Source organism: Pogona vitticeps, chromosome 6, assembly GCF_051106095.1.
Source record: "Pogona vitticeps strain Pit_001003342236 chromosome 6, PviZW2.1, whole genome shotgun sequence".
Classification (NCBI taxonomy): domain Eukaryota; kingdom Metazoa; phylum Chordata; class Lepidosauria; order Squamata; family Agamidae; genus Pogona; species Pogona vitticeps.
Genome location: NC_135788.1, coordinates 65,905,163 through 65,931,693, shown reverse-complemented (window position 1 = coordinate 65,931,693; position 26,531 = coordinate 65,905,163). Strand labels below are relative to the sequence as shown.

Sequence of the window (26,531 nt, the reverse complement as noted above, 5' to 3'; positions counted from 1 at the left end):
CATAATTCATGTCAACAGTAGACCAAAGGGTCTCTGGCTTTTGGGTTTGAATGAATCATACTCATGTTTGGAAAATGTTTGCCTGTTGGTTGTTTCAACACATTATTGATACATCCTCTCATCCATCTGCCCTGGCCAGTTCTGCCTCGTCCCTGTGCCCCCAATAGGTAAATAGAAAGAGAAAAAAGAGCAGAAGGAAATGTATCCTCCTCCAAGAAAAGGACAAAAGTTGACACATACTTCCATAAAACTTTTGAATGTTGATTTACGTATATAGCTATGAATTTAGAATGGACTGCTGTGATTTAAATGAAAATACTGTACACAGTGAGGAAAACTGTGAGTAAGAATCCTGTGACCTATATATTCAGGCTGCTGCACCAATGCTAACTTGATGGGGAATACAATTACTATTACTATATCTTCTTATAATGCTGATGCTGCTCTTGAACAGTCCTTCAACCAGAACAGTGATGGAAGGGGGCATGTGGCTGAATGCCACTCCTACTAGCCCTAGCCTTCATAGCTAGTGGTAAAGAATTATGTGATATTTAGTCCAGAAACATTTTTCCAGGTATTCCTCATCCTGAAACAATATTACCTTGGAATATCCCCTGTACAGCAAGATTTTCCATAAATAGGCATCAGTTCAGATGATTATCTCCTCCCTCGGATATATGCAAGACAGCAACTATTGGACTGGACAGATTGCATGCTAATTGAAGGAATGTTATTGTCATTTATCACGCTGCCACCAGTTGATCTCTTTACCAACTGTGTTTCCTATGAAAGACTGAGGTCCATTCAGTACTTTACTTTGAAATAAGAACAGGTTTATTGGTCACAAATTGTTACAGAAATTGTTCTTACACACATTTTTAAAGTTACACAAAGCTTCAGTATTTCCCTTAACCTCTTCTCCAGCTGATGGCACTGGAGAGAAGCTGTGTCTTTTTTATCTGTGGTATAATGTTCATATGGTCCACTGATTTTGATGTTTTCAGCAGCAGGCTGTGTACTGTGAAAAAAAACACCAACTCTTCCATTCCAGTGTAGTTCAGGTCATTATTTGAATTTTTTTAAACGTTCTTTCTATATGCCAGCCTCAGAAACCATGACAACCTCTTGCCAAACTCCAAGCAGTATTGGAAAAAAACATCCCTTTTATGTCAAGCACTGAAATCTCTTTTATCACAACTGAAATATCTATGGATATTTGTTATTTGCTCAAGGCTAAATCCTGCCAGGCCCATAAATTCACACAGAGCACTTGGACTTCAGAGTCTGTTTGGGGCGGGTGTGGAGGGTGAAAAATTCCACTGTGTATAGCATTAAATAGTCTGGATTTTCAGCTTTCTTTTGAAAATGCAAGCATCCACCCAGGGTAGGCTTTTAACTGACATGTGTAATTTTGCAAAAATTACATGCGTAAAAGCAAAATGGCACATGGCAGTATTAGGCTTCTTATAAAATAATGGGAAATATGTCCAGAAGCCTGGTGCTGACTAATAGAGCAGGAAAATGGGGCTACCCACACATGGGAAGGTATTTTGTACATGCTAGGAAGCCCTCCCAGTTAAAAGGAAGAATCAAGAGACAAAAACAGAGATCTGTGGTTCTGTGTTAATAATATACTGCCATGAAAATGCAGCAACAGAAGTGCATGAATGTTTCTTACTGCAGCCTGAGTGGGTATTAGGGCCTGCTTCTGGTTCTTCTTCAGCCCAGTTGGGTCTGATGGGCCCATGCCCATAACCCTGAGCTATGCAGCTGCTGGATTAGGCCTCTGGCAGGAGAGTCTGAGGTTGGGACTTTGATTCCCCACTGTGCCTCCAAGGGTCCCTTCCAGCTCTGCAGTTCAACTAGTACTATTACTATGATTACTATTATAAACAAAGGCTGGGGGCAGCCAGGATAGCAGCATGCTGGACAGGAGCATGCTCTGGAGTAGAAGTCATCAGGAAAATTTCTCAGGAAGGGTGTAAAAGGCTGACAAGTAGCCCTAGACCTTTCAAAAACAGTGCTTGTGGAACACAGCCTAACCTTTGCCAGTGTGCACAGCTAAAGGGAAGTCTGGGACTGGCATTTGTGAACACAAGGGTTATATATAACAGGGTGGGGAACCTTTGCCCTTCTCAATGCTTTGGATTGCAATTCCCATAATCCCCTTAACTTTTTCCCTGCTATTTGGAGATTTGGGGAGTTAAAGTCTAAAACATCTGGTATGGCAAAGGCTTCCTACCCCAGGAATCTTTCCTTGGAGCACCAATATTTCCCAAACTGAAGAACTGATGTGATGATGATGCAGGTCACACTGGTCTGATGAGCTAGATGAACCAGAGGAATGTATCCTGTCTTGACTGCATGCAGAAGCCCATAGGAATACAAGAGATCTTTGAAGGTAACTTTGGCAGCATGGTTACACAGAATTGTGGAAACTTGTGTAATTCCAAGGAGATCACTTGTAATGACAAGCTCAAAAGCTCATCTGTAGACTCTCTGTCAGGGCCAGATTACAGCCATTCAGGCTCTATCAATCCTCGAGCACAGAGAGGTCTGAAAGGCTGGACCTGTGATTTGAAGTTTGTTTTGCAGTCCATCAAGGAGTTGAGTGTTGCCTTTTCTGGGTACATTCAGGAAGAATTTGTTTCAGATCTTAGTCTGAGATACTAGGCACAGTACTAATTCTGGCTTTTATAATGCTAAATGGTGTGGAATGAGAGCACTAGAAAAATAATCTCTCTCCACACATATCTGCCTTAAACATTCCATTTCTGAGACACCTGTTGGAGTTTTTAGAGCCTCACATGGTACCAGGAGAAGGGGTGGCTGGGAGAGGCCTTTCTGGCCTGGGGTGACTGTTAATCTAGCCAGGAATAACCAATTGTTCCCTCTTACCTCTGATTTCAGAGAGAGTTCTACATCTCTGCTGAGAGCCTTTTCCCCTCTCTAGAGTCTTTAGTTTCTATTTTTTCCTACTATTAAATTTTTTTATTTTTATAGTTTTTTAAAAATTTTCCCACTATCAATTTCTCAAAGTGAGTCATAGACACTCTAATGGCTGTTAGTGAGAAAATGGGTGAACTACTCTGGGGAATTTGAAGCTATTCTGCTCTGTGAGTCCCTGCATTTTTGCTGTGCAACTAGAAGAATTTAACCAAAAATTCTAAACTCTGCAACACTTTCCAATGGCCCTCTCTCATCAGATGTATTTCAGGTACCAAAGTTAATGGCTTTCTAGCTGTACGATTGACGATTTGGAACACTGTCACACAAAGGTATTGTGCATAAGTATACATAGTTCCCTTACTGGTTGTTTTCCAGAAGGCAGCAAATATCATTCTGTTTTAGAACTTTCCAGCTTTCAGTTGTTCTGTTGCTCTGAAGTGTTTTCAGGTGGTTGTATTTATTTTTAGAGCACTTTTATTGGTCAAAATCCTGTTGCTTAGTGCAGTAAATTCAGTAAGAGTAGATCCCATGAATTAATGGGGATTTGGTGAGTCAACTTCTCCATAATTTTCATTTATTTAAATGAACCTACTGTAACTGTGACTTACTTTTGGGTGCAAAACTAGTATCATTTTGGCCTGGTTCTGCCCACTTATTGCTCCAGCTCCATCTATCATTGATTGTAGCTCCACCTTCTATTTTGTTCATCACACAGATGCATCTTAGCTTAAAATGTCCATGGCACCATAACTTTTCTTGGTGCCAATATTTTTAGAATAACAAGCATTAATTAATTAACAAACATACAGAAGCACTTAAACAGAGAATGTTGGGGATCCTCAAAGCCATCATGGACATGCTGAGGGTTTCTAAAAGCATTACAGCCATACCTAGAAACAGCTACCATTCAGAGGCTGTGTAATGGCTTAAAATTCCCAGGTGTTTTGTAAGTTGATCCATAAAGAGAAGGGGCTGTGGGGAACATGAACAAAAACCTGAAAGCTTGGACAACAGTCTGTGTGGTAGAATTTATCTCTTTTTATGACTCTTACAATCAGTGTGGGACTCACTTTGCTGGGAAGTTGGACTGACCCCCTAACCTACAGTTTTTAGACAATCCCCCAGCTTATTACAAACAATTTATACTGTGTTAGGTTTACTAGAAGTCAAGTATGACCTTCTGAAGTGGGCATTTTTATCAACAGTCTGTGAGTCCAAGCAAGTCTCATACTGTGGGTGTGAATCCTTTGTGGTTTTGTGGTTCTTAATGACATTCTACTACCAACAACAGCGCTTGGTCACATCTTTTGAGCAATTGGTTACGGGATTTATTTTGCACTCTTCCTCACATCCTTGTTGGCTCAAAATGACAAATACAAGGTAAGAACTTTAAAATACTGTATGTTTAACATTAGTATTGCAGCTTTAATGAAATATAAAAAGCTACAGGCAGGCTATTAAATGTTTTTCAAAGGGTAAAACGTATATTGAGGAACTGACATTTGAAAGAACAATATGTTCTTGATGGATCTAATGTTCCTTTCAGAAAAGAAGGGCAGCTTTTAACAGTCTCACGTCTGTACGAGGAAGAACAGGAACTCCAAAAAAGTAACAAGAAATTAAAGTCATTGAAGTAACTCAGCTTTTTCCTTTCAGTTTTGATGAGGTAGCTGCATCTTTTTCAATATAAAGTGAGAAAGTAAATAGGAGCTAAATGAGAAATACACAACAAGTTGTTATATGTAGGTTTAAAAACCAAATATCTGCTTAGTGAATTTCTGAAAGGTTATGGTTATTCCTATATGAATAAATCTAAGATCTCTTTGTTGACTATCTAGCTTGAAATAGGTGATATGTGTAAGAAATCATGACTGCAATACTAAGCTTAGGCTCCTCATTGCTACCCTATGTGTGGTTAATAAAAGCTGCAATGCAAATATATAATAGTCTGCCAGTAGCTTTTTATATTTTAATACAATTGAACAATTTCTCCTGTTAGTAAGTGGAGCTGCCATAGCAGCTGTTTGGTGGTAATTAAAAGCCACTCCCCCGGCAAGGTTTTGGTAATCCTTTTCACCCTGGGGAAGCCTTTGGGATCTGTGTAAGAGAGAAATCTCTTTAATGCCAAAAAAGCATCTGCTATGAGTTCTGGTCCTACTCCTGGGACTGCCACTGGTGATTTTGAGGCATTAAAGAGCCCTTCTGTTCTGTGACTCCCAAAGGCTGTTAGGGATCCCTAAGGATCCCCAGAACCTGAGGGAGAATAGGAAACTTTTAGTCCTCCCCCCAAAATCGCTGTGAACAGTGATGTCATTTGAATTGTGCCACACAAAATTGCACAACAGGATTCCAGCCACTTTGAAATACATGGCAAATGAATTTTATAAAAAATACTTATAGGATGTTTATGGCAATCTGAGTATATGCACGGTCTCAGGGTTACTCTAGCCTCTTCAAAGGATACAAAAGAAACATTAGGTTGCTATGCTCAGATCATAAGAGCATTCCAGCCTTTGCTCTTCCAGAAAGCCAGGCCAACCGGAAGGTGCAACAACCAACCCTGTATTGACTTAACTATCTTCACACATGCATGGGAGCTACACTATCGCTCCTTGCTTTTTTGATGAGAAGGTCTTTATATCTTGGCAAGTGGGTGACCAAACACTACCTTGCTGGGCCTCAGTTGCCTGTGTAGGAGGTAGTAATGCTGTTTGAAAAACCAGATAGGCAAAGCCCTGGGCAGAGATGCCATCCCATCTGACTTTCTGATTGACTATTCACACTGGTGGATCCCAATGCTAGCTGCCTTATTTAGTCCTGTAGACAGAACTGGGGAATTATCTTCAGAATGGGCCATTGTAGTACCTATCTACAAGAAAAGTGCTCAGTCAAATTCCAGGAAACATTATCCTATAAGTCTCTTAGATGTAGTCAGCAAATTGTATGCAAGGCATCTTTTGGACAAACTAGAAAACTGGGTGTCTTCGGAGAACCTCTTGGCAGAGGAACAAGGAGAATTCTGCTGTGGCAGGTCAACAACTGACCGCTGCTTTTTATTGCAATATATAGTGGGAAATTATACATCAGCCACCCCCACCATTCACTTTTTGTGGCTTTTGTAGACTTTAAAGCAGTCTTTGACTTGATATCTTCATCCCAGCTTTGGAGCAACTTGGAATCCTCGAATATATGTAGATTTATTTATTCATCGGATTGCACCAATAACCATCCCAGTAATAGGATTATCAAATTTGCAGACGATACTACACTAGTAGGACTTATCTCTGGGGATGATGAGTCTGCGTATCGGGACGAGGTATTACAGCTATCCCGCTGGTGCAAAAAAAAACAATCTTTTATTTAACATCCAAAAAACCAAGGAATTCATAGTGGACTATAGGAAAAAAAGAGCAGACATTCAGCCACTGTATATAGATGGAGTTTGTGTGGAACAGGTGGTTGAATGTAAGTTTCTTGGGACTATCATAACAAATGACCTGACTTGGAGTGCAAACACCGCTGCGTTAATCAGGAAGGCACAACAACGGTTGTATTTTCTAAGGATTCTTAGAAAGCAACAATTGACTGAGAGTTTGTTAATCACCTTCTATCGGAGTTCGATTGAGAGCATATTATCCTACTGTCTCTGTGTATGGTTCACGAGCTGCACAGTGGCAGAGAAAAAGGCAATTCAAAGGGTGATTAAGACGGCCCAAAACATCATTGGCTGTTCACTCCCCTCTTTGGAAGAATTGTATAAGAACAGATGTAAGAGGAAGATATCTAACATACTGAAAGACTCCTCTCATATCTCATCCGGGATATCAGCTCTTTAAACTATTACCATCAGGAAGGAGATTCAGGGTATTGAAAGCAAGGACAAGCAGATTCAAGAACAGTTTTTACCCAAGTGCAGTATTGAGTTTAAATGTGGGGCCATAGGTTTTTGGTGGATTTTAATTGCTGAGAGAAAACGGGGTATCTATATTTGGATGGTGAAAGTTGTGTATATTTTAACTTTTTTTTGTAGTGTTGTCCAGTTCTACCTTGGGGAAGAGCACCTCATTTCGTTGCACCCACTTGTGAGCGCAATGACAAATAAATTTCTTATGTCTTATGTCTTAAAAAAGATTGCTCAGGAGAATTCAATGACTATGTGAGAATTCCACCCTAGGGATAAGAGTCACCTCTGATGGCAGTCTTTCAGACCCAATCCTTGTAAATAAGGTAGTCTGTCAGGGATGTTTATGAGTTCCCTTTTACTTAATTTATACTTAAATGATATGGCCTCCTCCTGATTCAGTCCCAAGGTTTTCCCATCCCATCTAAAGGACAATAATAGATCAATACTTTTGTATGCAGATGATACTATTCTCCTATACTCAAGTGGGGATGCAAAGATTGTTAGGGCCTTAGGGACCTATTGTGCCATGGAACATCTCCAGATAAATGACATTTAAACTCAAGTTTTAGTTTTGGGGGGAAAGGAGGAATAAATACAGATAGTGGCTAAAGAAAAAAAAGGTCTAACAGATCAACTTATATAAAAACCTTCAAGTTATATTTTAAAATTTAGGAACATGGTCAGATCACTTAGAATCGTCAGACTTTCCTATCGTACCATTATCTGCAGTCGATTACCCAGCTCTGGCAGGAGGCAGGATGACAAGTCTCTCTGCTAAGTCGGAGAGTGAATAATCTATTGTGGAGAACAGTGTGATAGGAAGCCTCCATGGAGCCGGTGGCAGTGGCAAAATTGTGAGTGGGCGCTCTGGCCCCATGGGGCCGGACCCCCATGTGTGCGGGGATATTCATATACAAATACAAATACCCTCATTCTCGTCTATAATATAACTTCCTTTCTATTAATCTTGTTTCCTGGCTCTTTTTTTTCTCATTTGCATTGCTAAGTTAACACTGAATTTATAGTTTCTGATGTTACCTACTGCTAATGTACCTTGGAAATCAGCTTTTAAAAAACTATTTTAAAAATCTAGAAGAAACTAGAGATGGACACGAACCGTCGGTTCGGCCGATGGCTGCACAGCTGATCTGCAGTTCGACACCCCACCCATTCCAGCAAGCCCCCACTCAGAGGCAGCACCCTGGCCCCCCGGCCTCACCTCCTCCAGGAACTGCCTTTAATTGGGTGCCCACCAGAGGAAACCCTAGGAACAATAGTCTTTGCTGGAGGGTAGTGCTAAGCACTAGGTTTCATGCTTCTGGTGGAGTGGATGTCAACTGCTAATCCACTTTGGAACTCTCTTTACAAACAACTCCTTTAAAAATATTGCAGAAACCCTTTCAAAAGAGTCTTCCCTGATGCATGTGTTTGCTTGCTTGTTTGCTTGCTTAATACTGGAATAGGCCTAAATTGAAAACTTCCAATGAGAAAAGCTTCTGCCATCATCAGTAAAAATAAATGAAGAAACAAACAAAATACATACAAGAACTTATTTAAACCATCTCAAAAAAACAAGGTTTGGGGTCACAGTTGATAACTAGCGTAAAGCTTGCACCATCTATGTAATGAGGAGAAGACAGATATATCAGTGCACAAAATGGAGAACAAAGTAAATTCTGACTTATGCCAGCCCTTTCCAGGATCTTCTAGGTACAGAGTACTCAGAAGTGCTTTACAGTTCCCTCCTTTTGGAGGGTGCTCTGGGACTGTGCAGCTTGCTCAAGGTTACACAGGCTGGCTCTACTGTTAGGATGTACAGTGAGGAATTGAATTCCCAACCTCTAGCTCTGCATCCAGATAACTGACTCAGAACAATGTCCCCTTAAAAATGAACCAATTTTTTCATGTTTTTTCAAATTCCCAAGGTGATTCAAGACACTCTGTTGTTTTTTTTAGTCTCATTGAGTTCTGTGGGTTCAGTCTGACTAGATCTGGCTTCAGATCAATAATTTTATATTTCGAACATAACTTAACAACTCGTTTTAAAAAGGTGTGAACTATACTTCAACGTGTTGCTTAGGATATGTCTAGCTGCTTGCAGAACCTATTTTTGGAAAAGAGGAAACCACAATTGCAAGAGGAGCATAGCTTGTAAGTTTGTATGATCAGTACACAAGGCATCACAGTTTGTGTGATCATACACAAAATGGACAAGATCTACAGACATCTGGTTGAGAGGTTACTGCGATATAGCGATTACCTTTTGAAAGAAATATGTACAGCAGTCTTCTGACTAGTGAAGAAACAATCTATTCCAGGTAGTACAATTTTGCTGCAAATATCTGTCGGAGAAGATGAGGTCTGCCTGACCTCACACTGTACACTAAAGAAGCTTATTTTCTGCACTTTGCTGAAGTACAATGTCTATTTCTTTCAGATAATTTAGCAGTTTCATACAGTAGTCATGAAACAGCAAGAAACACTATGGCTGACAAAATTATGGTTATAATTACTAGTCATTCCTGGTCAGTGCTAAATAATCCAGTGGACGTGCCATGAAATTTAGGTTTGGTTAGCACACTGCCTTCCTCCTACAAAAACAAACAAAATAAAGTTGCTAGCACTTAAAACATGTTAGTCAGGGCCCTGAGCGGTGAGCCAGTGTTTGAGTTAACATTTCTCTGCCTGCCCGCCTGCCCATATGAATGTTTGCCTAGATGTGTAAATGAATCAGAATGAATGAATGTGGTTGTCAATGTCTCTTTGTGAGTATGAAAGCAAATGCCCACTTTTAAATCTAATTTCCATTCCTTCTGCCCCATCAACCACAATGACGAGAAAGTATGAGAGCATTCACTGCTCATAGGTTAAGTCCCACTAATGCAGGGGTGGGCAATTAATTTCTATAGGGGGGGGCCACATGAAAAATCTGAACTGTGTTTGGGGACCGAACCAACTTTACTTAAAAATAAAATGAAACAGTGATGTTAAGATTGTTTTTATTTTAAGCTTGTTAATCTTCATAAATACTAAAGAGTTTTTTGCGATATGTTAAAGATAAGCAACTGATCAACTTTAGACAAAAAGCTATAAATGGTTTTGATGTTCAAAACTGTCTGCGGGCTGGACAAGAGTGGCTCGCGGGCCGTATGTGTCCCTCAGGCCGCACTTTACCCAGGTCTGCACTAATGCTACTGGGAACTAAGAACAATTAATTAATTGGTCAACTTTGCATATGTTTACTTAGAAACAAGCCATTCTGTGTTCAGAACTGTGTTCAGTGGGACTTACTCAAGTTAAGTGAAATAGTCTGGAGCTTTAGTAGTTATCCCACCCAGTGAGGGGGATAGATAGGTAACATGTCAACGGCTTTATCATCAAAGAAGGATTTACAAGTAAGCCTTTCTTAGTTCTTTCAGAGCAGTCGTATACTTAGCAACAACATATCTTTGCACATTATAGTCTTTTCTGGATTACCATATTATGATCAGATCAGTTTTTTTAAAAAACCAACACCATCTGCCATATGAGATGCTTGATAAAAAGCATTGTCTGATGACACCTAGTAATGTTTGGTAGGCATGAGCCAACAACAACAACAAAATGAAGGAAGAGAATATAAAATTTGTGATGACCAGATGGAGATGTTCAATTATTTAAAATAAATATCTCCTTTGAAAAGATCTCCATCAAGAATCTTTCAGTGAATATTGTTCTCAGATTATATGTTCATCATATATTGTGAGACCAAGCCTTCATGTTAATTTAGAATGTCGATGTGTGTGGTGGTGGGAATAGTTGGTTGGCTTAAAAAGCCATAACATACACTTTATGTAGAGTCATAGTTTCTTTATAGAAACATAAAAGAGATTTCAATGACTTTCATCTTGATTATTCTAAAGTGATGGGAGGTATGGTCCATTCCTGAAATTCAGTTCAAATCTTGAAAAACCTATTTTAATTTTAATTTTTTTTTATTAAATCTAGTTGTTATCTGCAGCTACAGTAGACCCACTGACTCAATGAGACTGTTCACCCAACAAGTCCCATTCATTCTATTAGTCTATATGACTTAGGACTAACAAACTGATTTAACTGAGCATTCAAATGCAGTTATGGGACTGTGCTTGAACTGGAAGACTCAGTGGCCAAAAAAAGCGAAATTTACCAACTACCTACCATCCATGACTATTCCAAAGTTAAACAGAGCTGCTGAATTGTATCATACCAGTTACAGTATAGAAAGCAAATCACTGTATTTCAGATTGGTTGCCAAAGTGTTGATTTCCAGTGTTGTTTTCTGTGGGCAGGGTATGATAAGTTATTATTTGGATGAAAACTCTGGTAAACTGACAGCCATCATGGCTGTTGACCCTGATTTTGGAAACTATAGGCAAGAAAATGACTTTTCTAGGTTCTAGCTGTGAGTGTTTTGCCCCAGTATATTTTGGGTTATTCTGTAACCTAAGAAGATTTATATGTTGAGAATGCTGAACATGCTTGAAAAATGGTTGAAAGTTTCTCTTGAGTTGGGATGTTAAGTAGCATTTCTGTGACATAAACCCTATTGATATGTAACCATAATGACGTCTGATTGCACATCTGTCCCTCTCTTTCAATCTCGCTCTCCTTTCCCCTCCTAGACATCTTCTGGAATAGTGTAGCAACCTATTGATCTCACAGTGTTTCTAGCCGTCAGTAACTGTATCATATTACTGTGAAATTTACACATGTTTCTAGCACGTGGCCACAAAGGACAGCTTGGCCTTTTTTCAGTGTATTGAGCCACCCCTATCTTCTCGGAATTCATGCAATTGTGGTATGTAATTGTTAAAGAAACACGAAACAAAAGGATGTGCTAAGGCAATACAATATACATGCAGAAATGATTGCACATTTCCTTTCAGTTTTGACATATTGTATGGAAAGGAAGCAGACTATGAGGAAAAGGAGATTGTGGTACAACAGACACACCATTTTGTACTTTGATGATCTGGATATAATATTTGAATGTTCTCACTGATCTTCCCCATCTTCTGCCTCCCAAAACACTTTAAGAACAGTATAGCCTACAGTAGTTGTAAACATGTTTATCTAAGACATGTATAACATCTTTATACAGTGGCCAATGCATTGGAAAGCCCTGATAATTGTTCATGAGGCCCCATTTGTCCCCATAATCTCAGTAATGGGTCCAGCACCAGGACTGAGCCCCGATATTCAATTGGATGCAACTGAGGGGAGGGTAGAATCTCTGGGCTTGCTGTCACTTTTCTTATAGATGTTGTTTTAGCCAAGGTAGCTGTGTTAGTCTGTGCAAGCACATCAGATAAAATCCAAAGAAACAAAACAAAACAGGACAAAAATCTGTGGCACCTCATAGACTATTATATTTTATTATGGAATCAAAATTCATGTTGTTCCCAGATGTCTGATGAAGTGGACTTTTCCACAAAAGCTCATATTAAAATATAATAGTATTTAAAATGCTACATGTTTTTGTCTCCTTTATTTTGTTTTGCTTTGTTTCTTTGGATTTTGCCTGATTTTCTTATAGAGTACGTATTAGTCTTTAAGGTGTCACAATCCTTTTGTTACCCCCACCCCTTGTTTTTGTTACAAATGTTTACTCAGAAGCAAGCTATTCTGTATTCATTGAGATTTATTCCAGGGTAAGTGACATGGGTTTGGAGTACAGATGGGTACAAATCAGAAAAATTGTGATTTGTGATTCATCGAGGATGACAAATCTGAATTTATGAATTTTTTCTTTAATGAATTTTTACTTTAAAAACCTATAAAATGGTCTCCAAGCACTGAGAGACACAAAATGTATAAGGAAGCTTCTCCTGACTGTCCTCTACAAGCCATGCAAGTTTGGTGAAGTGTGGGTATTGGATGTCCAAGTTATAAACCCACAAGGAAGCCCCCCCCCCCAAATTCCCCCAATGCACCTAGAGGCACCAAAGTCACAGATAAGCTTCTATGTACTTTCCCCTACAACCCCTCCATGTTTAGTGAAGATTTGGTTTTATACATCAAAGTTATATACCCACAAAGTGGATCCCCACAGGAAAGTGCCCTTTAGCAGCTGGCCTGGGGAAACTCAGTAGTCACCAATCCTGGAGGGATTGTAGAAGAGAATCATGGAAAGCGTCTGTGTGATTTTGGTGTGTCTATGTACCTGGGGAAAACTTTCCTGGAGGGTGTTCATTTTTGTTGGTGTATAACCCAGACATCTGAAACCCAATCTTCACCAAACGTGGGATTGTAGAAAAGAGTCAGAGGAACCTCCTCTTGGTGTCTCTAGGAACTTCATTTTCTAGCCAAATGAATTGACAAATCAAACATTGCTTAAAAAAACGATTGATTCATGTAAATACTAATAGATGAATTAGGATTTTTTTGTTGAATTTGTTGATTCATATTTTAATTCATCCTTAGTTTGGAGCTCAGTGGTAATAATAGAATAGTAAACTGGGGGAATGGCATAATGAGTAACACACATTTTTCCAGGAGTTTCTTTTCCCAGTATCAGAGAGAAACACTTTTGAAGTCAACAGATCAGATCTTGACGTTTCTATTGGCACCACAATCAAATTGCTGGTATAGTTGATGGCTCTGAATTATCCATTCAGTCACTCACAGCAACATAGTGTTCATAGTGTTCAGTTGCATAAAGTTATGCAATGCATGGCTAATGATGTCATCAACTTCAACCTATTATAGCTAATTAAAGGTTTCCAGTCCTTCCTCCTATGTATCCCTTTACCATCCTGGGAAAGCTTTTGGAGTTCTTAAGATGGGGGGTTGGGCAGGAAGCCTTTAATGTCCAAAACTCCATGGCAATTTTTGGACATTAAAAAGTCTTCCTGAGGCTCCCAAAGTTTACACAGGATGAAAGGGGTCCCTAGGAAACCTTGGGCTTGGTGTATGTGTGTATGGAAATGTTTAATTAGTGGTAAAAGGCTGCAGCTGTTGACCTCATTCACTTTGTTTGGCATAGTTTTAACAACTGGATTTGGGCCCTTGTAATTGAGCAAATGATCAAAGCAACATAACTCTGTACCCTGTGAACTTTGCTTCCACCACACCATTGCACATGTAGCCCCTGAGGGAAATGTCTTCCCCCTCAAGTATCCACTCTTCATGTTTGCTATGGAAGTTTTCCTTAGGATAATTATTTGAGGTTTAAGAAGGGGAAAAACAATTGCAGGTAGAAACTGAAAGAAAAAAAATTAAATATATTTGAGGACCATTCTGTGGTGATGCAGTTTTGAGTTACACTCAGGAAAGGATAGTTTTCTGTACTTGTTTCTTACTTATGTCATTGAATGATGCATCTCAAGGCAGTCACCCAATGTATCAGCCTCACTTACAAGGAGTATAATTGTAGCTGGCTCTTGGCAGTTGTCTTGTTGTTTCTTATTAGTGCTACTAAACAACTTGAACTTTAGCTTGCCTGCTGTTACAGTGGATAATGGCAGTGTCCCCCATGTGCCATCAAATCTAAGCAGAAAAGAGCAAGCATTTCAGCTTTAAAAAGACATTGAGGATCTGGGCATGCTGATGAAGATATAACAATGATGACATTTACTTTTTATCCAGTGGGTTATAAGAAGAGGTTCGTTTCGTTTAGTCGTTTAGTCGTGTCCGACTCTTCGTGACCCCATGGACCAGAGCACGCCAGGCCCTCCTGTCTTCCACTGCCTCCTGGAGTTGTGTCAAATTCATGTTGGTTACTTCGCAGACACTGTCCAGCCATCTCATCCTCGGTCGTCCCCTTCTCCTCTTGCCGTCACAGTTTCCTAACATCAAGGTTTTTTCCAAGGAGTCTTCTCTTATCATGAGATGGCCAAAGTACTGGAGCCTCAGCTTCAGGATCTGTCCTTCCAGTGAGCACTCAGGGTTGATTTCCGTTAGAATTGATAGGTTTGTTCTCCTTGCAGTCCAGGGGATTCTAAAGAGCCTCCTCCAGCACCACAATTCAAAGGCATCAATTCTTCGGCGGTCTGCTTTCTTTATGGTCCAGCTCTCACTTCCATACATCACGACAGGAAAAACCATAGCTTTGACTATTCGGACTTTTGTTGGCAATGTGATGTCTCTGCTTTTTAAGATGCTGTCAAGATTTGTCATCGTTTTCCTCCCAAGAAGCAGGCGTCTTTTAATTTCGTGGCTGCTGTCTCCATCTGCAGTGATCATGGAGCCCAGGAAAATAAAATCTGTCACTGCCTCCATATCTTCCCCTTCTATTTCCCAGGAGGTGATGGGACCAGTGGCCATGATCTTAGTTTTTTTTATGTTGAATTTAAGACCATTTTTTGCACTCTCCTCTTTCACTCTCATTACAAGGTTCTTTAATTCCTCCTCACTTTCTGCCATCAGAGTGGTATCATCTGCGTATCGGAGGTTGTTGATATTTCTTCCAGCAATCTTAATTCCGGTTTGGGATTCCTCCAGTCTGGCCTTTTGCATGATGTATTCTGCATATAAATTAAATAAGCTGGGGGACAAGATAAAGCCTTGTCGTACTCCTTTCCCAATTTTGAACCAATCAGTTGTTCCATATCCAGTTCTAACTGTTGCTTCCTGTTCCACATATAGGTTTCTCAGGAGATGGATAAGGTGATCAGGCATTCCAATTTCTTTAAGGACTTGCCATAGTTTGTTGTGGTCCACAATCAAAGGCTTTTGCATAGTCAATGAAGCAGAAGTAGATGTTTTTCTGGAACTCTCTGGCTTTTTCCATAATCCAGCGCAAGTTAGCAATTTGGTCTCTAGTTCCTCTGCCTCTTCGGAATCCAGCTTGCACTTCTGGGAGTTCTCGGTCCACATACTGCTGAAGCCTACCTTGTATGATTTTGAGCATAACCTTGCTAGCGTGTGAAATGAGTGCAATTGTATGGTAGTTGGAGCATTCTTTGGCACTGCCTTTCTTTGGGATTGGGATGTAGACTGATCTTTTCCAATCCTCTGGCCACTGTTGAGTTTTCCAAACTTGCTGGCATATTACATGTAGCACCTTAACAGCATCATCTTTCAAGATTTTAAATAGTTCAACTGGAATGCCATCACCTCCATTGGCCTTGTTGTTAGCCAGGCTTTCTAAGGCCCACTTGACTTCACTCTCCAGGATGTCTGGCTCAAGATCAGCAACTACATTGTCTGGGTTGTCCGGGATATCCAAATCTTTCTGATATAATTCCTCTGTGTATTCTTGCCACCTCTTCTTGATGTCTTCTACTTCTGTTAGGTCCCTACCATTTTTGTCCTTTATCATGTCCATCCTTGCGCAAAATGTTCCTCTAATATCTCCGATTTTCCTGAACAGATCTCTGGTTTTTCCTTTTCTGTTATTTTCCTCTGTTTCTTTGCATTGTTCATTTAAAAAGGCCCTATTGTCTCTCCTTGCTATTCTTTGGAAGTCTGCATTCAATTTTCTGTAACTTTCCCTATCTCCCTTGCATTTTGCTTCCCTTCTCCTCTCTGCTATTTCTAAGGCCTCATTGGACAGCCACTTTGCTTTTTTGCATTTCCTTTTCTTTGGGATGGTTTTTGTTGCTGCCTCCTGGACAATGTTACGAGCCTCTATCCAAAGTTCTTCAGGCACTCTGTCCACCAAATCTAGTTCCTTAAATCTGTTCTTTACTTCCACTGTGTATTCATAAGGGATTTGGTTTAGATTATACCTGAGTGGCCCAGTGGTTTTTCCTGCTCTCTTTAGTCTAAGCTTGAATTTTGCTATGAGGAGCTGATGATCAGAGCCACAGTCAGCTCCAGGTCTTGTTTTTGCTGACTGTATAGAGCTTCTCCATCTTTGGCTGCAGAGAATATAATCAATCTGATTTCGATATTGCCCATCTGGTGATTTCCATGTATAGAGTCGCCTCTTGTGTTGTTGGAAAAGAGTGTTTGTGATGACCAGCTTATTGTCTTGACAAAACTCTATTAGCCTTTGTCCTGCTTCGTTCTGAACTCCAAGGCCAAACTTCCCTGTTGTTCCTTTTATCTCTTGGCTCCCTACTTTAGCATTCCAGTCCCCTAGAATGAGAAGAACATCTTTCTTTGGTGTCAGTTCTAGAAGGTGTTGTAAATCTTTATAAAATTGTTCCATTTCAGTCTCCTCAGCAATGCTGGTTGGTGCATAAGCTTGGATTATTGTGATGTTGAAAGGTCTGCCTTGGATTCGTATTGATATCATTCTATCATTTTTGAGATTGTATCCCATTACAGTTTTTACCACTCTTTTGTTGACTATGAGGGCCACTCCATTCCTTCTATGGGATTCTTGCCCACAATAGTAGATATGATAATCATCTGAGCTGAATTCTCCCATTCCTGTCCATTTTAGTTCACTGATGCCCAGGATGTCAATGTTTATTCTTCCCATCTCCTGTTTGACCACCTCCAGCTTCCCAATGTTCATAGATCTTACATTCCAGGTTCCTATGCAGTATTTTTCATTGCAGCATTGGACTTTCCTTTCACATCCAGGCATGTCCACAGCTGAGCGTCCTTTCGGCTTTGGCCCAACCACTTCATTAGCTCTGGAGCTACTTGTACTTGTCCTCCGCTCTTCCTCAGTAGTATGTTGGACGCCTTTCGACCTGAGGGGCCCATCTTCCAGCGTCATATCTTTTAGCCTTTTGTTTCTGGTCATGGGGCATTCTTGGCAAAGATACTGGAGTGGCATTGCCAGTTCCTACTCCAGAAGAGGTTATCAAACCCATTTTAAACAATCCTGAACTTAGGAAAAAGAACTAAGGACTGGGTACAAGACTGTCACGGTACCTGGGTCAGACTGCAGTGACAGCTACTGTGCCACCCAGAGGGCAAAATGGACATTTGCCCAGGGCCCATTATCTGTAGGGGCCCACATGAAGAGGGGAATGGAGGGGCCAGAGCAGTAGCAGCCACCAGCTGGGAGCTATTGGCCAGCCCTGGGGTGGTGGTGCAGCGCATGCAGGCAACCCCTGTGTGCTAGACAAAACAAACAGACAGTGCTCAGCTCCTTCACACTCCATGTCCTGACACTAATGGACCACTACAGCCCCGCTACCGCTACTGCACCTGGGGAAGAGCCCCAGGACCCTCCAGTGGGAGTGCAACCCTCCTTAACCCCCAAATCCACTCCCCCAGAAGCCAGGCTGCAGCTGCCATGGGTGTCAGTGACTGATCTTCTTCCTGTGCTGGGTGGCGTCACTGCACAAGCAGGTGGTGTGCCAGTGGGAGGTGCTGCTGGGCATTGCCTCCTGATGAGGAGAATGGTGCCCTCCTGCACCTCAAGGACCTGCTCCTGGACATCTTCTGGGGCCCTGAGGGTGCTGCGCCCCTGGAGGAGCACATGGCTGTCTTTGCCCTGGGCTGCCCCAATGGCATCCTGGAGTTCCAGCAGCTCAGCAAGACCTCTCCTGAAAGAAATCAGGTGAGGAAGGGGAGGGGAGGAAGGCTGGCTGGGGCTCATGGGGCACTCTGCTTAGGCGCAGAGACACTCTTCCCGCTAGCACCCTCAGTTAGATGCTGGCGGCTGTTCCTTTAAACACCTGCGGCCCTCCACCTCCTCCCACGCCTGAGCCCAGAGTCCTGTGACCCCACACAACAGGCAGCCTCCCTCCCTCATGGGGCCTGCTTTGGATTGCAGCCTCGGCATGTTCTGCATACAATGTGTACAACTTTCCCTCTTCTCTGTGCACATGCAGAGTGCCTCGAAATTCACCTTTAGGTTTTCCTTGCTTCACCCCCTTCCTCATAAGCTAGACTTTCTTTTCATTATTATGTTGTTTGTTTCTCTGCATTGTTCACTTATTTACTGCTACCAAGATTACCTAAGCAAGTCAGTCTTATTTATGTTATATTACATTGTTCATGTTGTGTGACCTCTTTAGGTGGGAGGGAAGGGACAGGGAGGGAGGAGGAAGGCCCCCGCATTATAATTTTTGCCCAGGGCCCACCTCAGCCTGGTGCCACCCTACCCTTCTTTGGAGACATTCAAGGAACTGGTTAAGGGTGAGGGAGGGTCTATCACGCCCAACAGCTGGGACCGCTTGTCTGCTCCCGACATTCCAGTGTACTGTCCTGGCAGTGTCTCTAAAGGAATTGAACTGAAAAATATGCTGCCACCATCCCCAAACCTCAGTAGCTTGGTGAGGCAAAGCATTGCATTTAATATTACAAAATCCTCTGTACCCCAAAATCCAACCAATTACTGGAAAAGATTTTATATACATATGATACTACAAAGAGAGAAAAGAAAAAGAATAAAGCAGTTACAAAAAGTTAAAAGTAAAAGTTCCACACAGTTACTCAAAAAAGGATTTCTTGGTCTAATGGAGCAAAACACAATACAGATTGAGAACAGTTAAAAAGAAGGAACAAACTAGAAAACAATCCATTCTGATCTAACCCTATCCCATACTCACACCAAAGCAGAGTTGGCAGCCATGGACGAAGCTATTGGGAGGCAATGTTTTACCCTTCTAAGGGGGATGCTGAGATTCAAAGAAACTAGTACTGCTGACTTCTCTTTATATAGGTTAATGGGCCATTTTTTGTGGCTCTCTGCTACTTCATCCCTTGCGATCCCCTTTCATCTATTATCAGGACAATTAATAGCTTCCTCAATACCTTCTCGGTGGCTCTTCTTCCCTCATCCAAAATCTACATACAGTACTCTGAAGCATGGAAGGAAACTCAGTTTGAGATGTCCAATGTATATATAAAAGGGAGTATTTTGAAATGTAAGGTAGACACGATAACCTCAGAATCCCCCACCCAACATGAGCAGTGCTCATGTTAGGTGCAGGATTCTGTGTGCTGCAGTCCTCAAAATATAACTTTCTTCACTTCTGTATCGGATATTCCTGCCCCTGGTATTCACACAAGAAGTGCAATAGGCATAGGAGGGACGTTTTCATATGTTCAAAGGATTCCTACTGCAAATGTTCACACTGTATATACAGATTCGTGCTCAGGCTGGTAGTCATGACATTGGGAGAAGTATTAATCACTGTAATTCCACTCCCTGCTCAGGCACAAGAAAACCTTGTGAAGGGGAATGGAGGAAATATAAAATGTGAATTCACTGACACTATTGACATATGGAAATATTGAATATGGTTGTAATTTTGCATACAATTTGTGGTGAAAGCAAATGTGGCTTCTGTGATTAATTTTTAGACAGTAACATTTTAAGCTGTTTTGTTTCCTGATTTTCAATCCAGTTCTAATATTTAATATTTCTCCTGGTAACTGCAGGTGAAACCTCTGGCCAGGAGGAAACTACACTTTTCAGCTCTCCTTGTTTGAAAACAGGTTGTGCTAGAGCCAAAGAAGTAAAACTGGAAACAGCATTGAAGCTGAAGAAGGCTTCTGAAAAACAATTTTTATGCTATTATAAGCCTCCATAAAGGATGTACAGATGAAGGACCTCAAAGAAGCAGAAACATCTAAGGTTGAAATTGGATACTACAGAAGGTATGTATCACCTCCGTGGTGTCTTCTTTCCAACAATGAGAATTCCTTAGAGGCTGAAATGCCTTTGCTTTGCACAGTAAGTTGGAACTAGAGTAGGCCCACTGAATCAGTGGAGGCTTGGTATTTTAATTAGGTATTCTAATTGCTACTTACTGTGCTAAGCAATAGGATTTCAGTCAATGATATGTGCTTCAGCTATTAGACTTGCAAGTTCAACCTCCATCTACATCCCCTGAAGTGATAACCAACATCACACTTAAGCTAATTTTTCATATTGGCAACCTTGGGAGTGTTGGTACTTTATCCTATGGCATCAACATCAAACCAGGATAGTTTTTAGATTGTTTGATTCTACAGCCCCCTGCCACCTTATACACATCAAGCTGTATCATGCCTACCTGATAATAAATATACGACATATTTCTGACTTTGGACCACTCAGTTGTGTGTTTTCAGATGTGGTTTAAATTATCTCTGACCCCAATCCTCTTGTTTAGTTATGCCAGCATAATGCAAGTGGTATAAATGTGGAGGTGAATTGCCTGAAAATAAGAACTTTCTAGCTAAACTTTTGAAAGCTACTAAAAAGAAACAAGAGAGTTAAGACAGCAGGAAATGAAAGTTTCCTTCAAGCTCTGGCTCTGACCAAATAAAACTACAGCTGCAATCTTGGGCACACTCACCAAGGAATAAACCCCATTGAACTCACTGTGACTTACCTGCAAGTAGCCATGTATTGAACTGGGCTGTACATCACCAGTGGCAATGCCAATAACAAATGCAACTTCTATACTATTTGACAAAATCCATTATATTTTCTGAATGGAATCCAATCCATTCCTGTTGAAAGTCAGCCCCTGTTCCACACTTGTTATTTAAAGTGAAAATAAAATCCTGGTAAAATTTGCCTCACATCTATTTCAATCTGAAGGTGGTTACACTATAGAGATGGGGTGGAACAATATGTTTGAGGTCTGAACATCAGTTAAGCCTCATGGTGCAGTGGTTAAACGGCTGTACTGTAGCCTAGACTGTGCTCACAACCTGGGGTTCAATCCCAGGTAGCAGGCTCAAGGTTGACTCAGCCTTCTATCCTTACGAGGTTGGTAAAATGAGTACCCAGCTCACTGGGAGGGGGGCAATGTGTAGCTTGCGTAATTAACTTTTAAACTGCCCAGAGAGTGCTTGAAGTGCTATGGGGCAGCGCTATGAGGCAGCATATAAGCAGCATGTGTTGCTTTGCTTTTGCTTTATGTTGCTGCTAAAGCAATCCAGGAATGTAACTATACCGAGAAAAAAAGTTAAGCATGAACACACTGTGCAAAACTAGCATGGTTACAACTTAACATCTGGCTTTATAAAATGTATAGACTTTATATCACTGACTAATCATTACAATGCTTGAAAATAAGTCAAGCTTAGGAGGAAAAGGAGAAAAAATGAAAGTAGTTGCATTTCAAGATGGGAACAACCAGAACCAAAGATTGCAGTGGTCAGAATACACTCTTTTTGCCCTAGAACTAGTTGAGGTTAGTCATTTCCAGTGTTTTCTGGACTAGTAAGCAAAATAAGTTCCATAGTTATACTTTTAATTTATGTTTTGACACTTCTGTGAAAATGTTTTCCCCCTTTATTTTTCCCAGGTCATAACAAGAGAAGATTCTAGGACCATGACTAAAGAGAATGGAACCCTTTTTAATACATCAATTCAGTTAATAGACTCTTACGATGCTATTTGGAATCCTGTCTTGGTCACAATATACACAGTAGTATTCTTTGGAGGCATATGTGGAGTCATCAGAATGTTATTTTTGCTAATGAAAATGAATGCACTGTCAGTCACCACAACAGTAACCATAAACCTGGTAGTGATACACAGTCTCTTTCTTGTGACTGTACCTTTTCGGCTATATTACTACATCAAGGATGAGTGGATTTTTGAACCAGTCTTCTGTAAACTTGTGAGCATAATGATACATTTGCACATGTATCTTGCCTTTCTATTCTATATGATTGTCTTACTGATTAGGTGTCTTATTTTCTTTCAGTGGAAGGATAAGATAGAATTCTATAGGAATTTACACGCTGTGGCAACTAGCGCAGCTGTGTGGTTCCTGGCTTTAGTGACAGTGGTGCCAGTCATGTACGTTTGGTATGGTCAAACTGGGGAATATAATCACAACAAATGCTTTGATTTTCACAAAGAGTTAAAGGATGATGCAGTGAAAGCAGTGAACTATGCTCTGATTGGTGTAATGATTACTTTAACGTGTGCCTTGGTGGGCTTGCAGGTTTTCATGCTTGTAAAACTGGTGAAAAAGCTATCAGGATCAGTTTGGTCACATCAAGAGTTTCGGGCCCAACTGAAAAGTGTGGTTTTTGTATGTGTAATTGTTTTCTGTTTCCTTCCTCATCACTTTTTTCGGATTTACTATGTTCAACATGTCGATGATAAGCGATATCCCCGGCTGGCTGTATACAATGAAGTCTGTCTAAGCATAACTGCAATTAGTTGCCTTGATTTGTTTTTCTTAGTGATCAGTGGGAGGGAAATCGGGATGCCAAATCTCATGGCACTTTCCTGTTGTTAAGACTCTTTATATTGCAGTCAGAAAATCTTCTAAACTAACAAAATCTGCTGGATAGGCAAAAATTCTATGAATTAAGATTTTTCAGAACAAAAATGTTGGCAATATTTGTTATCCATTGCCTTAATTTGGCATGGCTCTGATATATAGATCAGGGTTGGTAGGTTTTTCATCATGTAACATGAAGTCTTTATTCATAACAGGTGCTAAAGTTATTTTTTAAAATATTTTGCTCCTGGAACATAACATTCCTACAAAAGTGGAGGAGGATGACTCCAGTGTCGCAGCATTGGTGAATTTGCTCCGTATTTTGGTCTGAAACATTAAAGGAACTATTATAACACAATGGACCTATTTTGGGGGTTGGGTTCAGCCTGTTGGGTAGCTCATATAAAATTCAGACTAAAACCAAAAGTGGATTCAGTGCCCCTGCACAGGTTACATTAGGTTTCTAGTGCAGGATAAATTGTTCCGCTTTTATTTCCACATACTCCTTTTAGTTTGAATGCTATGATGTATATTTCCCCATACTTTTCTACAGGAGAGATTGCTGTTACAAGTGGAGGAATGAATGTTGCAATACTGTGCAAGCCACAACTGTAAAACTGAAATGATGAAATAAGCATCTTGTTCATATGGAATCTTGTGTTTCATTGATATTTATTGTTCACATAGATTATAATGCATCTTTACAATAACCATAAAACTAATCCCTAATGAAATAAGAGAGGGAGTAATACCTTTGGGTTGAAGATTGTAACTTGCCAGGAAGGGAAAATCTTTCTTAAGTATCTATTAAGATCATAAAGATGAGCTTGTAATATCCTTTACGAAGGAAGATTCCTGAGGAAGTAGTAACATAAACAAATGGTTATTTTGGATCTTCTTGAGTGGACAGGTGCCTTCTGTACATCTAAGGTGATTTTCAAATAACTCATTCCCTGTGTTCTTACACTTCTCACTTGCTTGTAATATCCAGCAACATTGTATAAAATGTAATTTCATTGGTTTTAATAAAATGTCATATTTTGAGGTTGAGATTATTATTTCCTGAAAAAGGATATTCTGTGTGCATGCATCTGAGACTGCAAAAGAATTAACAAATGGATCCAAGTTCTTCTGGTGGTTCTAGCTAAATTCAACAGTTCAGGAATCCAATATCTCTTTCTAAGAAAATGATACAGTGATCACAGACAATGCACAGAAACCTTAAATAGTCCTCTCTGAATTCTAGAGGTATAATTCATTTTTATGGTTTTGGCAGCAGGTGATCTAAGGCCAAGGAAATCTGTACCTTAGAAAAATAAAATTCAGAGATCAGAATTGGGGGATCTGGAGGGGTTTTTACACTTCTCTACCATCTGCATACAAACAACAAGAGGGAAAACCAGTATTAAGACCACAATAATTAAAACCTATGATTTCAGCACATCAGTACACTAATGTACAAATTCACTATCATCATCACAGGGTTTCTCTTTTAAAACTTGCATGCAAGTTCCCAGGTGCTAAGGTATGCAGACCAATCACGTATATAACATAATGAGCTACTTATTAATTCTATCACACTCTTTTGTGGCATGTTATCTAGGTGAGCCTCATGGTACAGTGGTTAAACTACAGTGCTACAGCCAAAACTCTGCTCATGACCCAGGTTCAGTCCCAGCTGGCAAGGCTTGAGGTTCACTCAGTCTTCCAGCCTTCTGAGGTCAGTAAACTGAATATCCAGCTTGTTGGAGGGGGGCAATGTGTAATAATAATTGAATTCTAAAGCTCCCAGAGAGTGGTTTAAGTGCTATGAGGTGGTATAAAAGCAACATGATTTCGCTTTCTTGATTTATCTTTGCTGTACAATACTTTCAACATATGTCTAGCAAAAACCACACTTTCATGCTGCGCCTATACTTCCCTTTATGAAATGCAGAAGGCATTTCTTAGTATCTAACTCCTGCTAAAACATTCTTGACTGAGTGAAATTCAATATATTTTTATAAACTCTCCTGATTTTAACATATCATTTAGAGCAGCGTTTCTCAAACTTTTATTGGCAAGAGACTTTTAGGAGCTATTTTCAGCTTCCAGGGCCACCTGGCAAACAAGGATACAATACACACAGATGAATCTGTGTCCCCCTCTAATGTCTCAGAGCTCCCCCAGAGGACCATATGGCCCCTGCTGAGAATGGGTGATCTGCAGCAGACGTGTGGACCTTATAGCCATCCAGAGGTTGGAACAGAATGTATGTGTTTCTTTATTTACAACATTTATGGAGTATTGTTCTTATGCAACAAATAAATACAAGACTACAGACAAGAGCAAAGCAAGGATGATATAATAAACTTTGAACATCCAAAATATACAGGAAAATAGCAGCACATGAAACATTATCAGAGATACAGCAGTAAAGCATCCATTGGAAAGGAGATGTGAGCAAAAATTTGGAAACTTGTACTAACATATGATGGGAATGGGAATATATAATTAAATTTTGGAAGCTGGTTTTGAAAGAAATAAGTGAAGTATTAAATTTAAATTTAAGAATATGTCCTAAAATAGCACTTTTACTGATATTTCAAAAGGAATAATGGCAGCTGACAACAAAGTAACTGATTATAAATTTAGTAACAGTGGATAAATTAACAATAGCAAAGAACTGGAAGGTTAAGTGTGTTCTCCAACTAAATGGCTTTATTTTTGTTAAATAAATCATGACACGGTGTCATGTTTTGTTTATTTATTTATTTATTTATTTGTTTGTTTATTGCATTTATATGCCGCCCATCTGAGGTTGTATTTACGTAATCGTCAGACCTGCAAAGGGCCAGATGATTTTTATTATGTCCTGATACGTAAAATAACAAAATTCAAAGAGGGTGTATTTTCTTTTTTACATGACTGTAAATCAGAGCATGGAATGGGTCCATGAGCTGCACTTCTCAAGTGGAAACAACATGAGAAACTCTGGTAGTTTTTCACTCAAGAAAAGTACTTTTGACTTTGGTTTCCAAGATTAGGTTTTAACCTTTCTGCTTCTCTAAAATGCAGCAGCACCTTACAATAAGGAACAACTTCTCTTCTTCCTTTTCATAAGAAAATCTGACATCCCTCACCAAAATCCAGGTTGGATCATATTTGAAATATTGCATATATTAGAAAGGCCTTTCAAAGGTTTTTCCATGAAAACTCAATCCATGATTTTATTTAAAAGGCTTGATTGCCTGAGGGAAAGGCTTGAACTACCTTCCTTATGATGCAGAAGTACTTTTTAATAATTCTATAACGCTGTGGGGCTCTGTATTGGATAACTCAGAAGAAAAGTCAAGTTTTATATCCTTGAATTGCACATTCATGCAGTTCTTTCTAACAGAAAAATCAGTAAATTTAGCCCTGCAGATCATTTGATTTAGATTACTCTCCAGGCTATTATTTATATAGCAGTTGTGTTCCTTCTTAAGGTCACCATATAGTTGTCAAGGCAACAACATTTTTCTTCAGTTATGCTGGATGCATTTTTATACGCAAAATGTTCGTGTAATAAAATTCATTCCATAAACCTTAAAAACAAATGGCCAAAAAAGAAAAATGGTTAAAAAGAAATTCAGTCTGGAAGTGGT

At 40.0% G+C, this 26,531-nt stretch overlaps 1 protein-coding gene across 1 annotated transcript; it reads left to right on the top strand.

The window, feature by feature from the left end:
- The first annotated feature begins 4,250 nt into the window (after positions 1-4,250).
- Positions 4,251-23,946, top strand: GPR141 (G protein-coupled receptor 141). Its single transcript, XM_020788175.3, has 3 exons — positions 4,251-4,329; positions 20,111-20,329; positions 21,973-23,946. Exon 3 carries the CDS (start codon positions 22,000-22,002, stop codon positions 22,918-22,920), a length of 921 nt encoding a protein of 306 aa, XP_020643834.2. The 5' UTR covers positions 4,251-4,329; positions 20,111-20,329; positions 21,973-21,999; the 3' UTR covers positions 22,921-23,946.
- The last annotated feature ends 2,585 nt before the right edge of the window (positions 23,947-26,531 follow it).

What these genes read in the sequence shown, in the direction of transcription:
- GPR141 (XM_020788175.3), top strand. Translation starts at nt 22,000, where the DNA reads ATGACTAAAGAGAATGGAACCCTTTTTAATACATCAATTCAGTTAATA.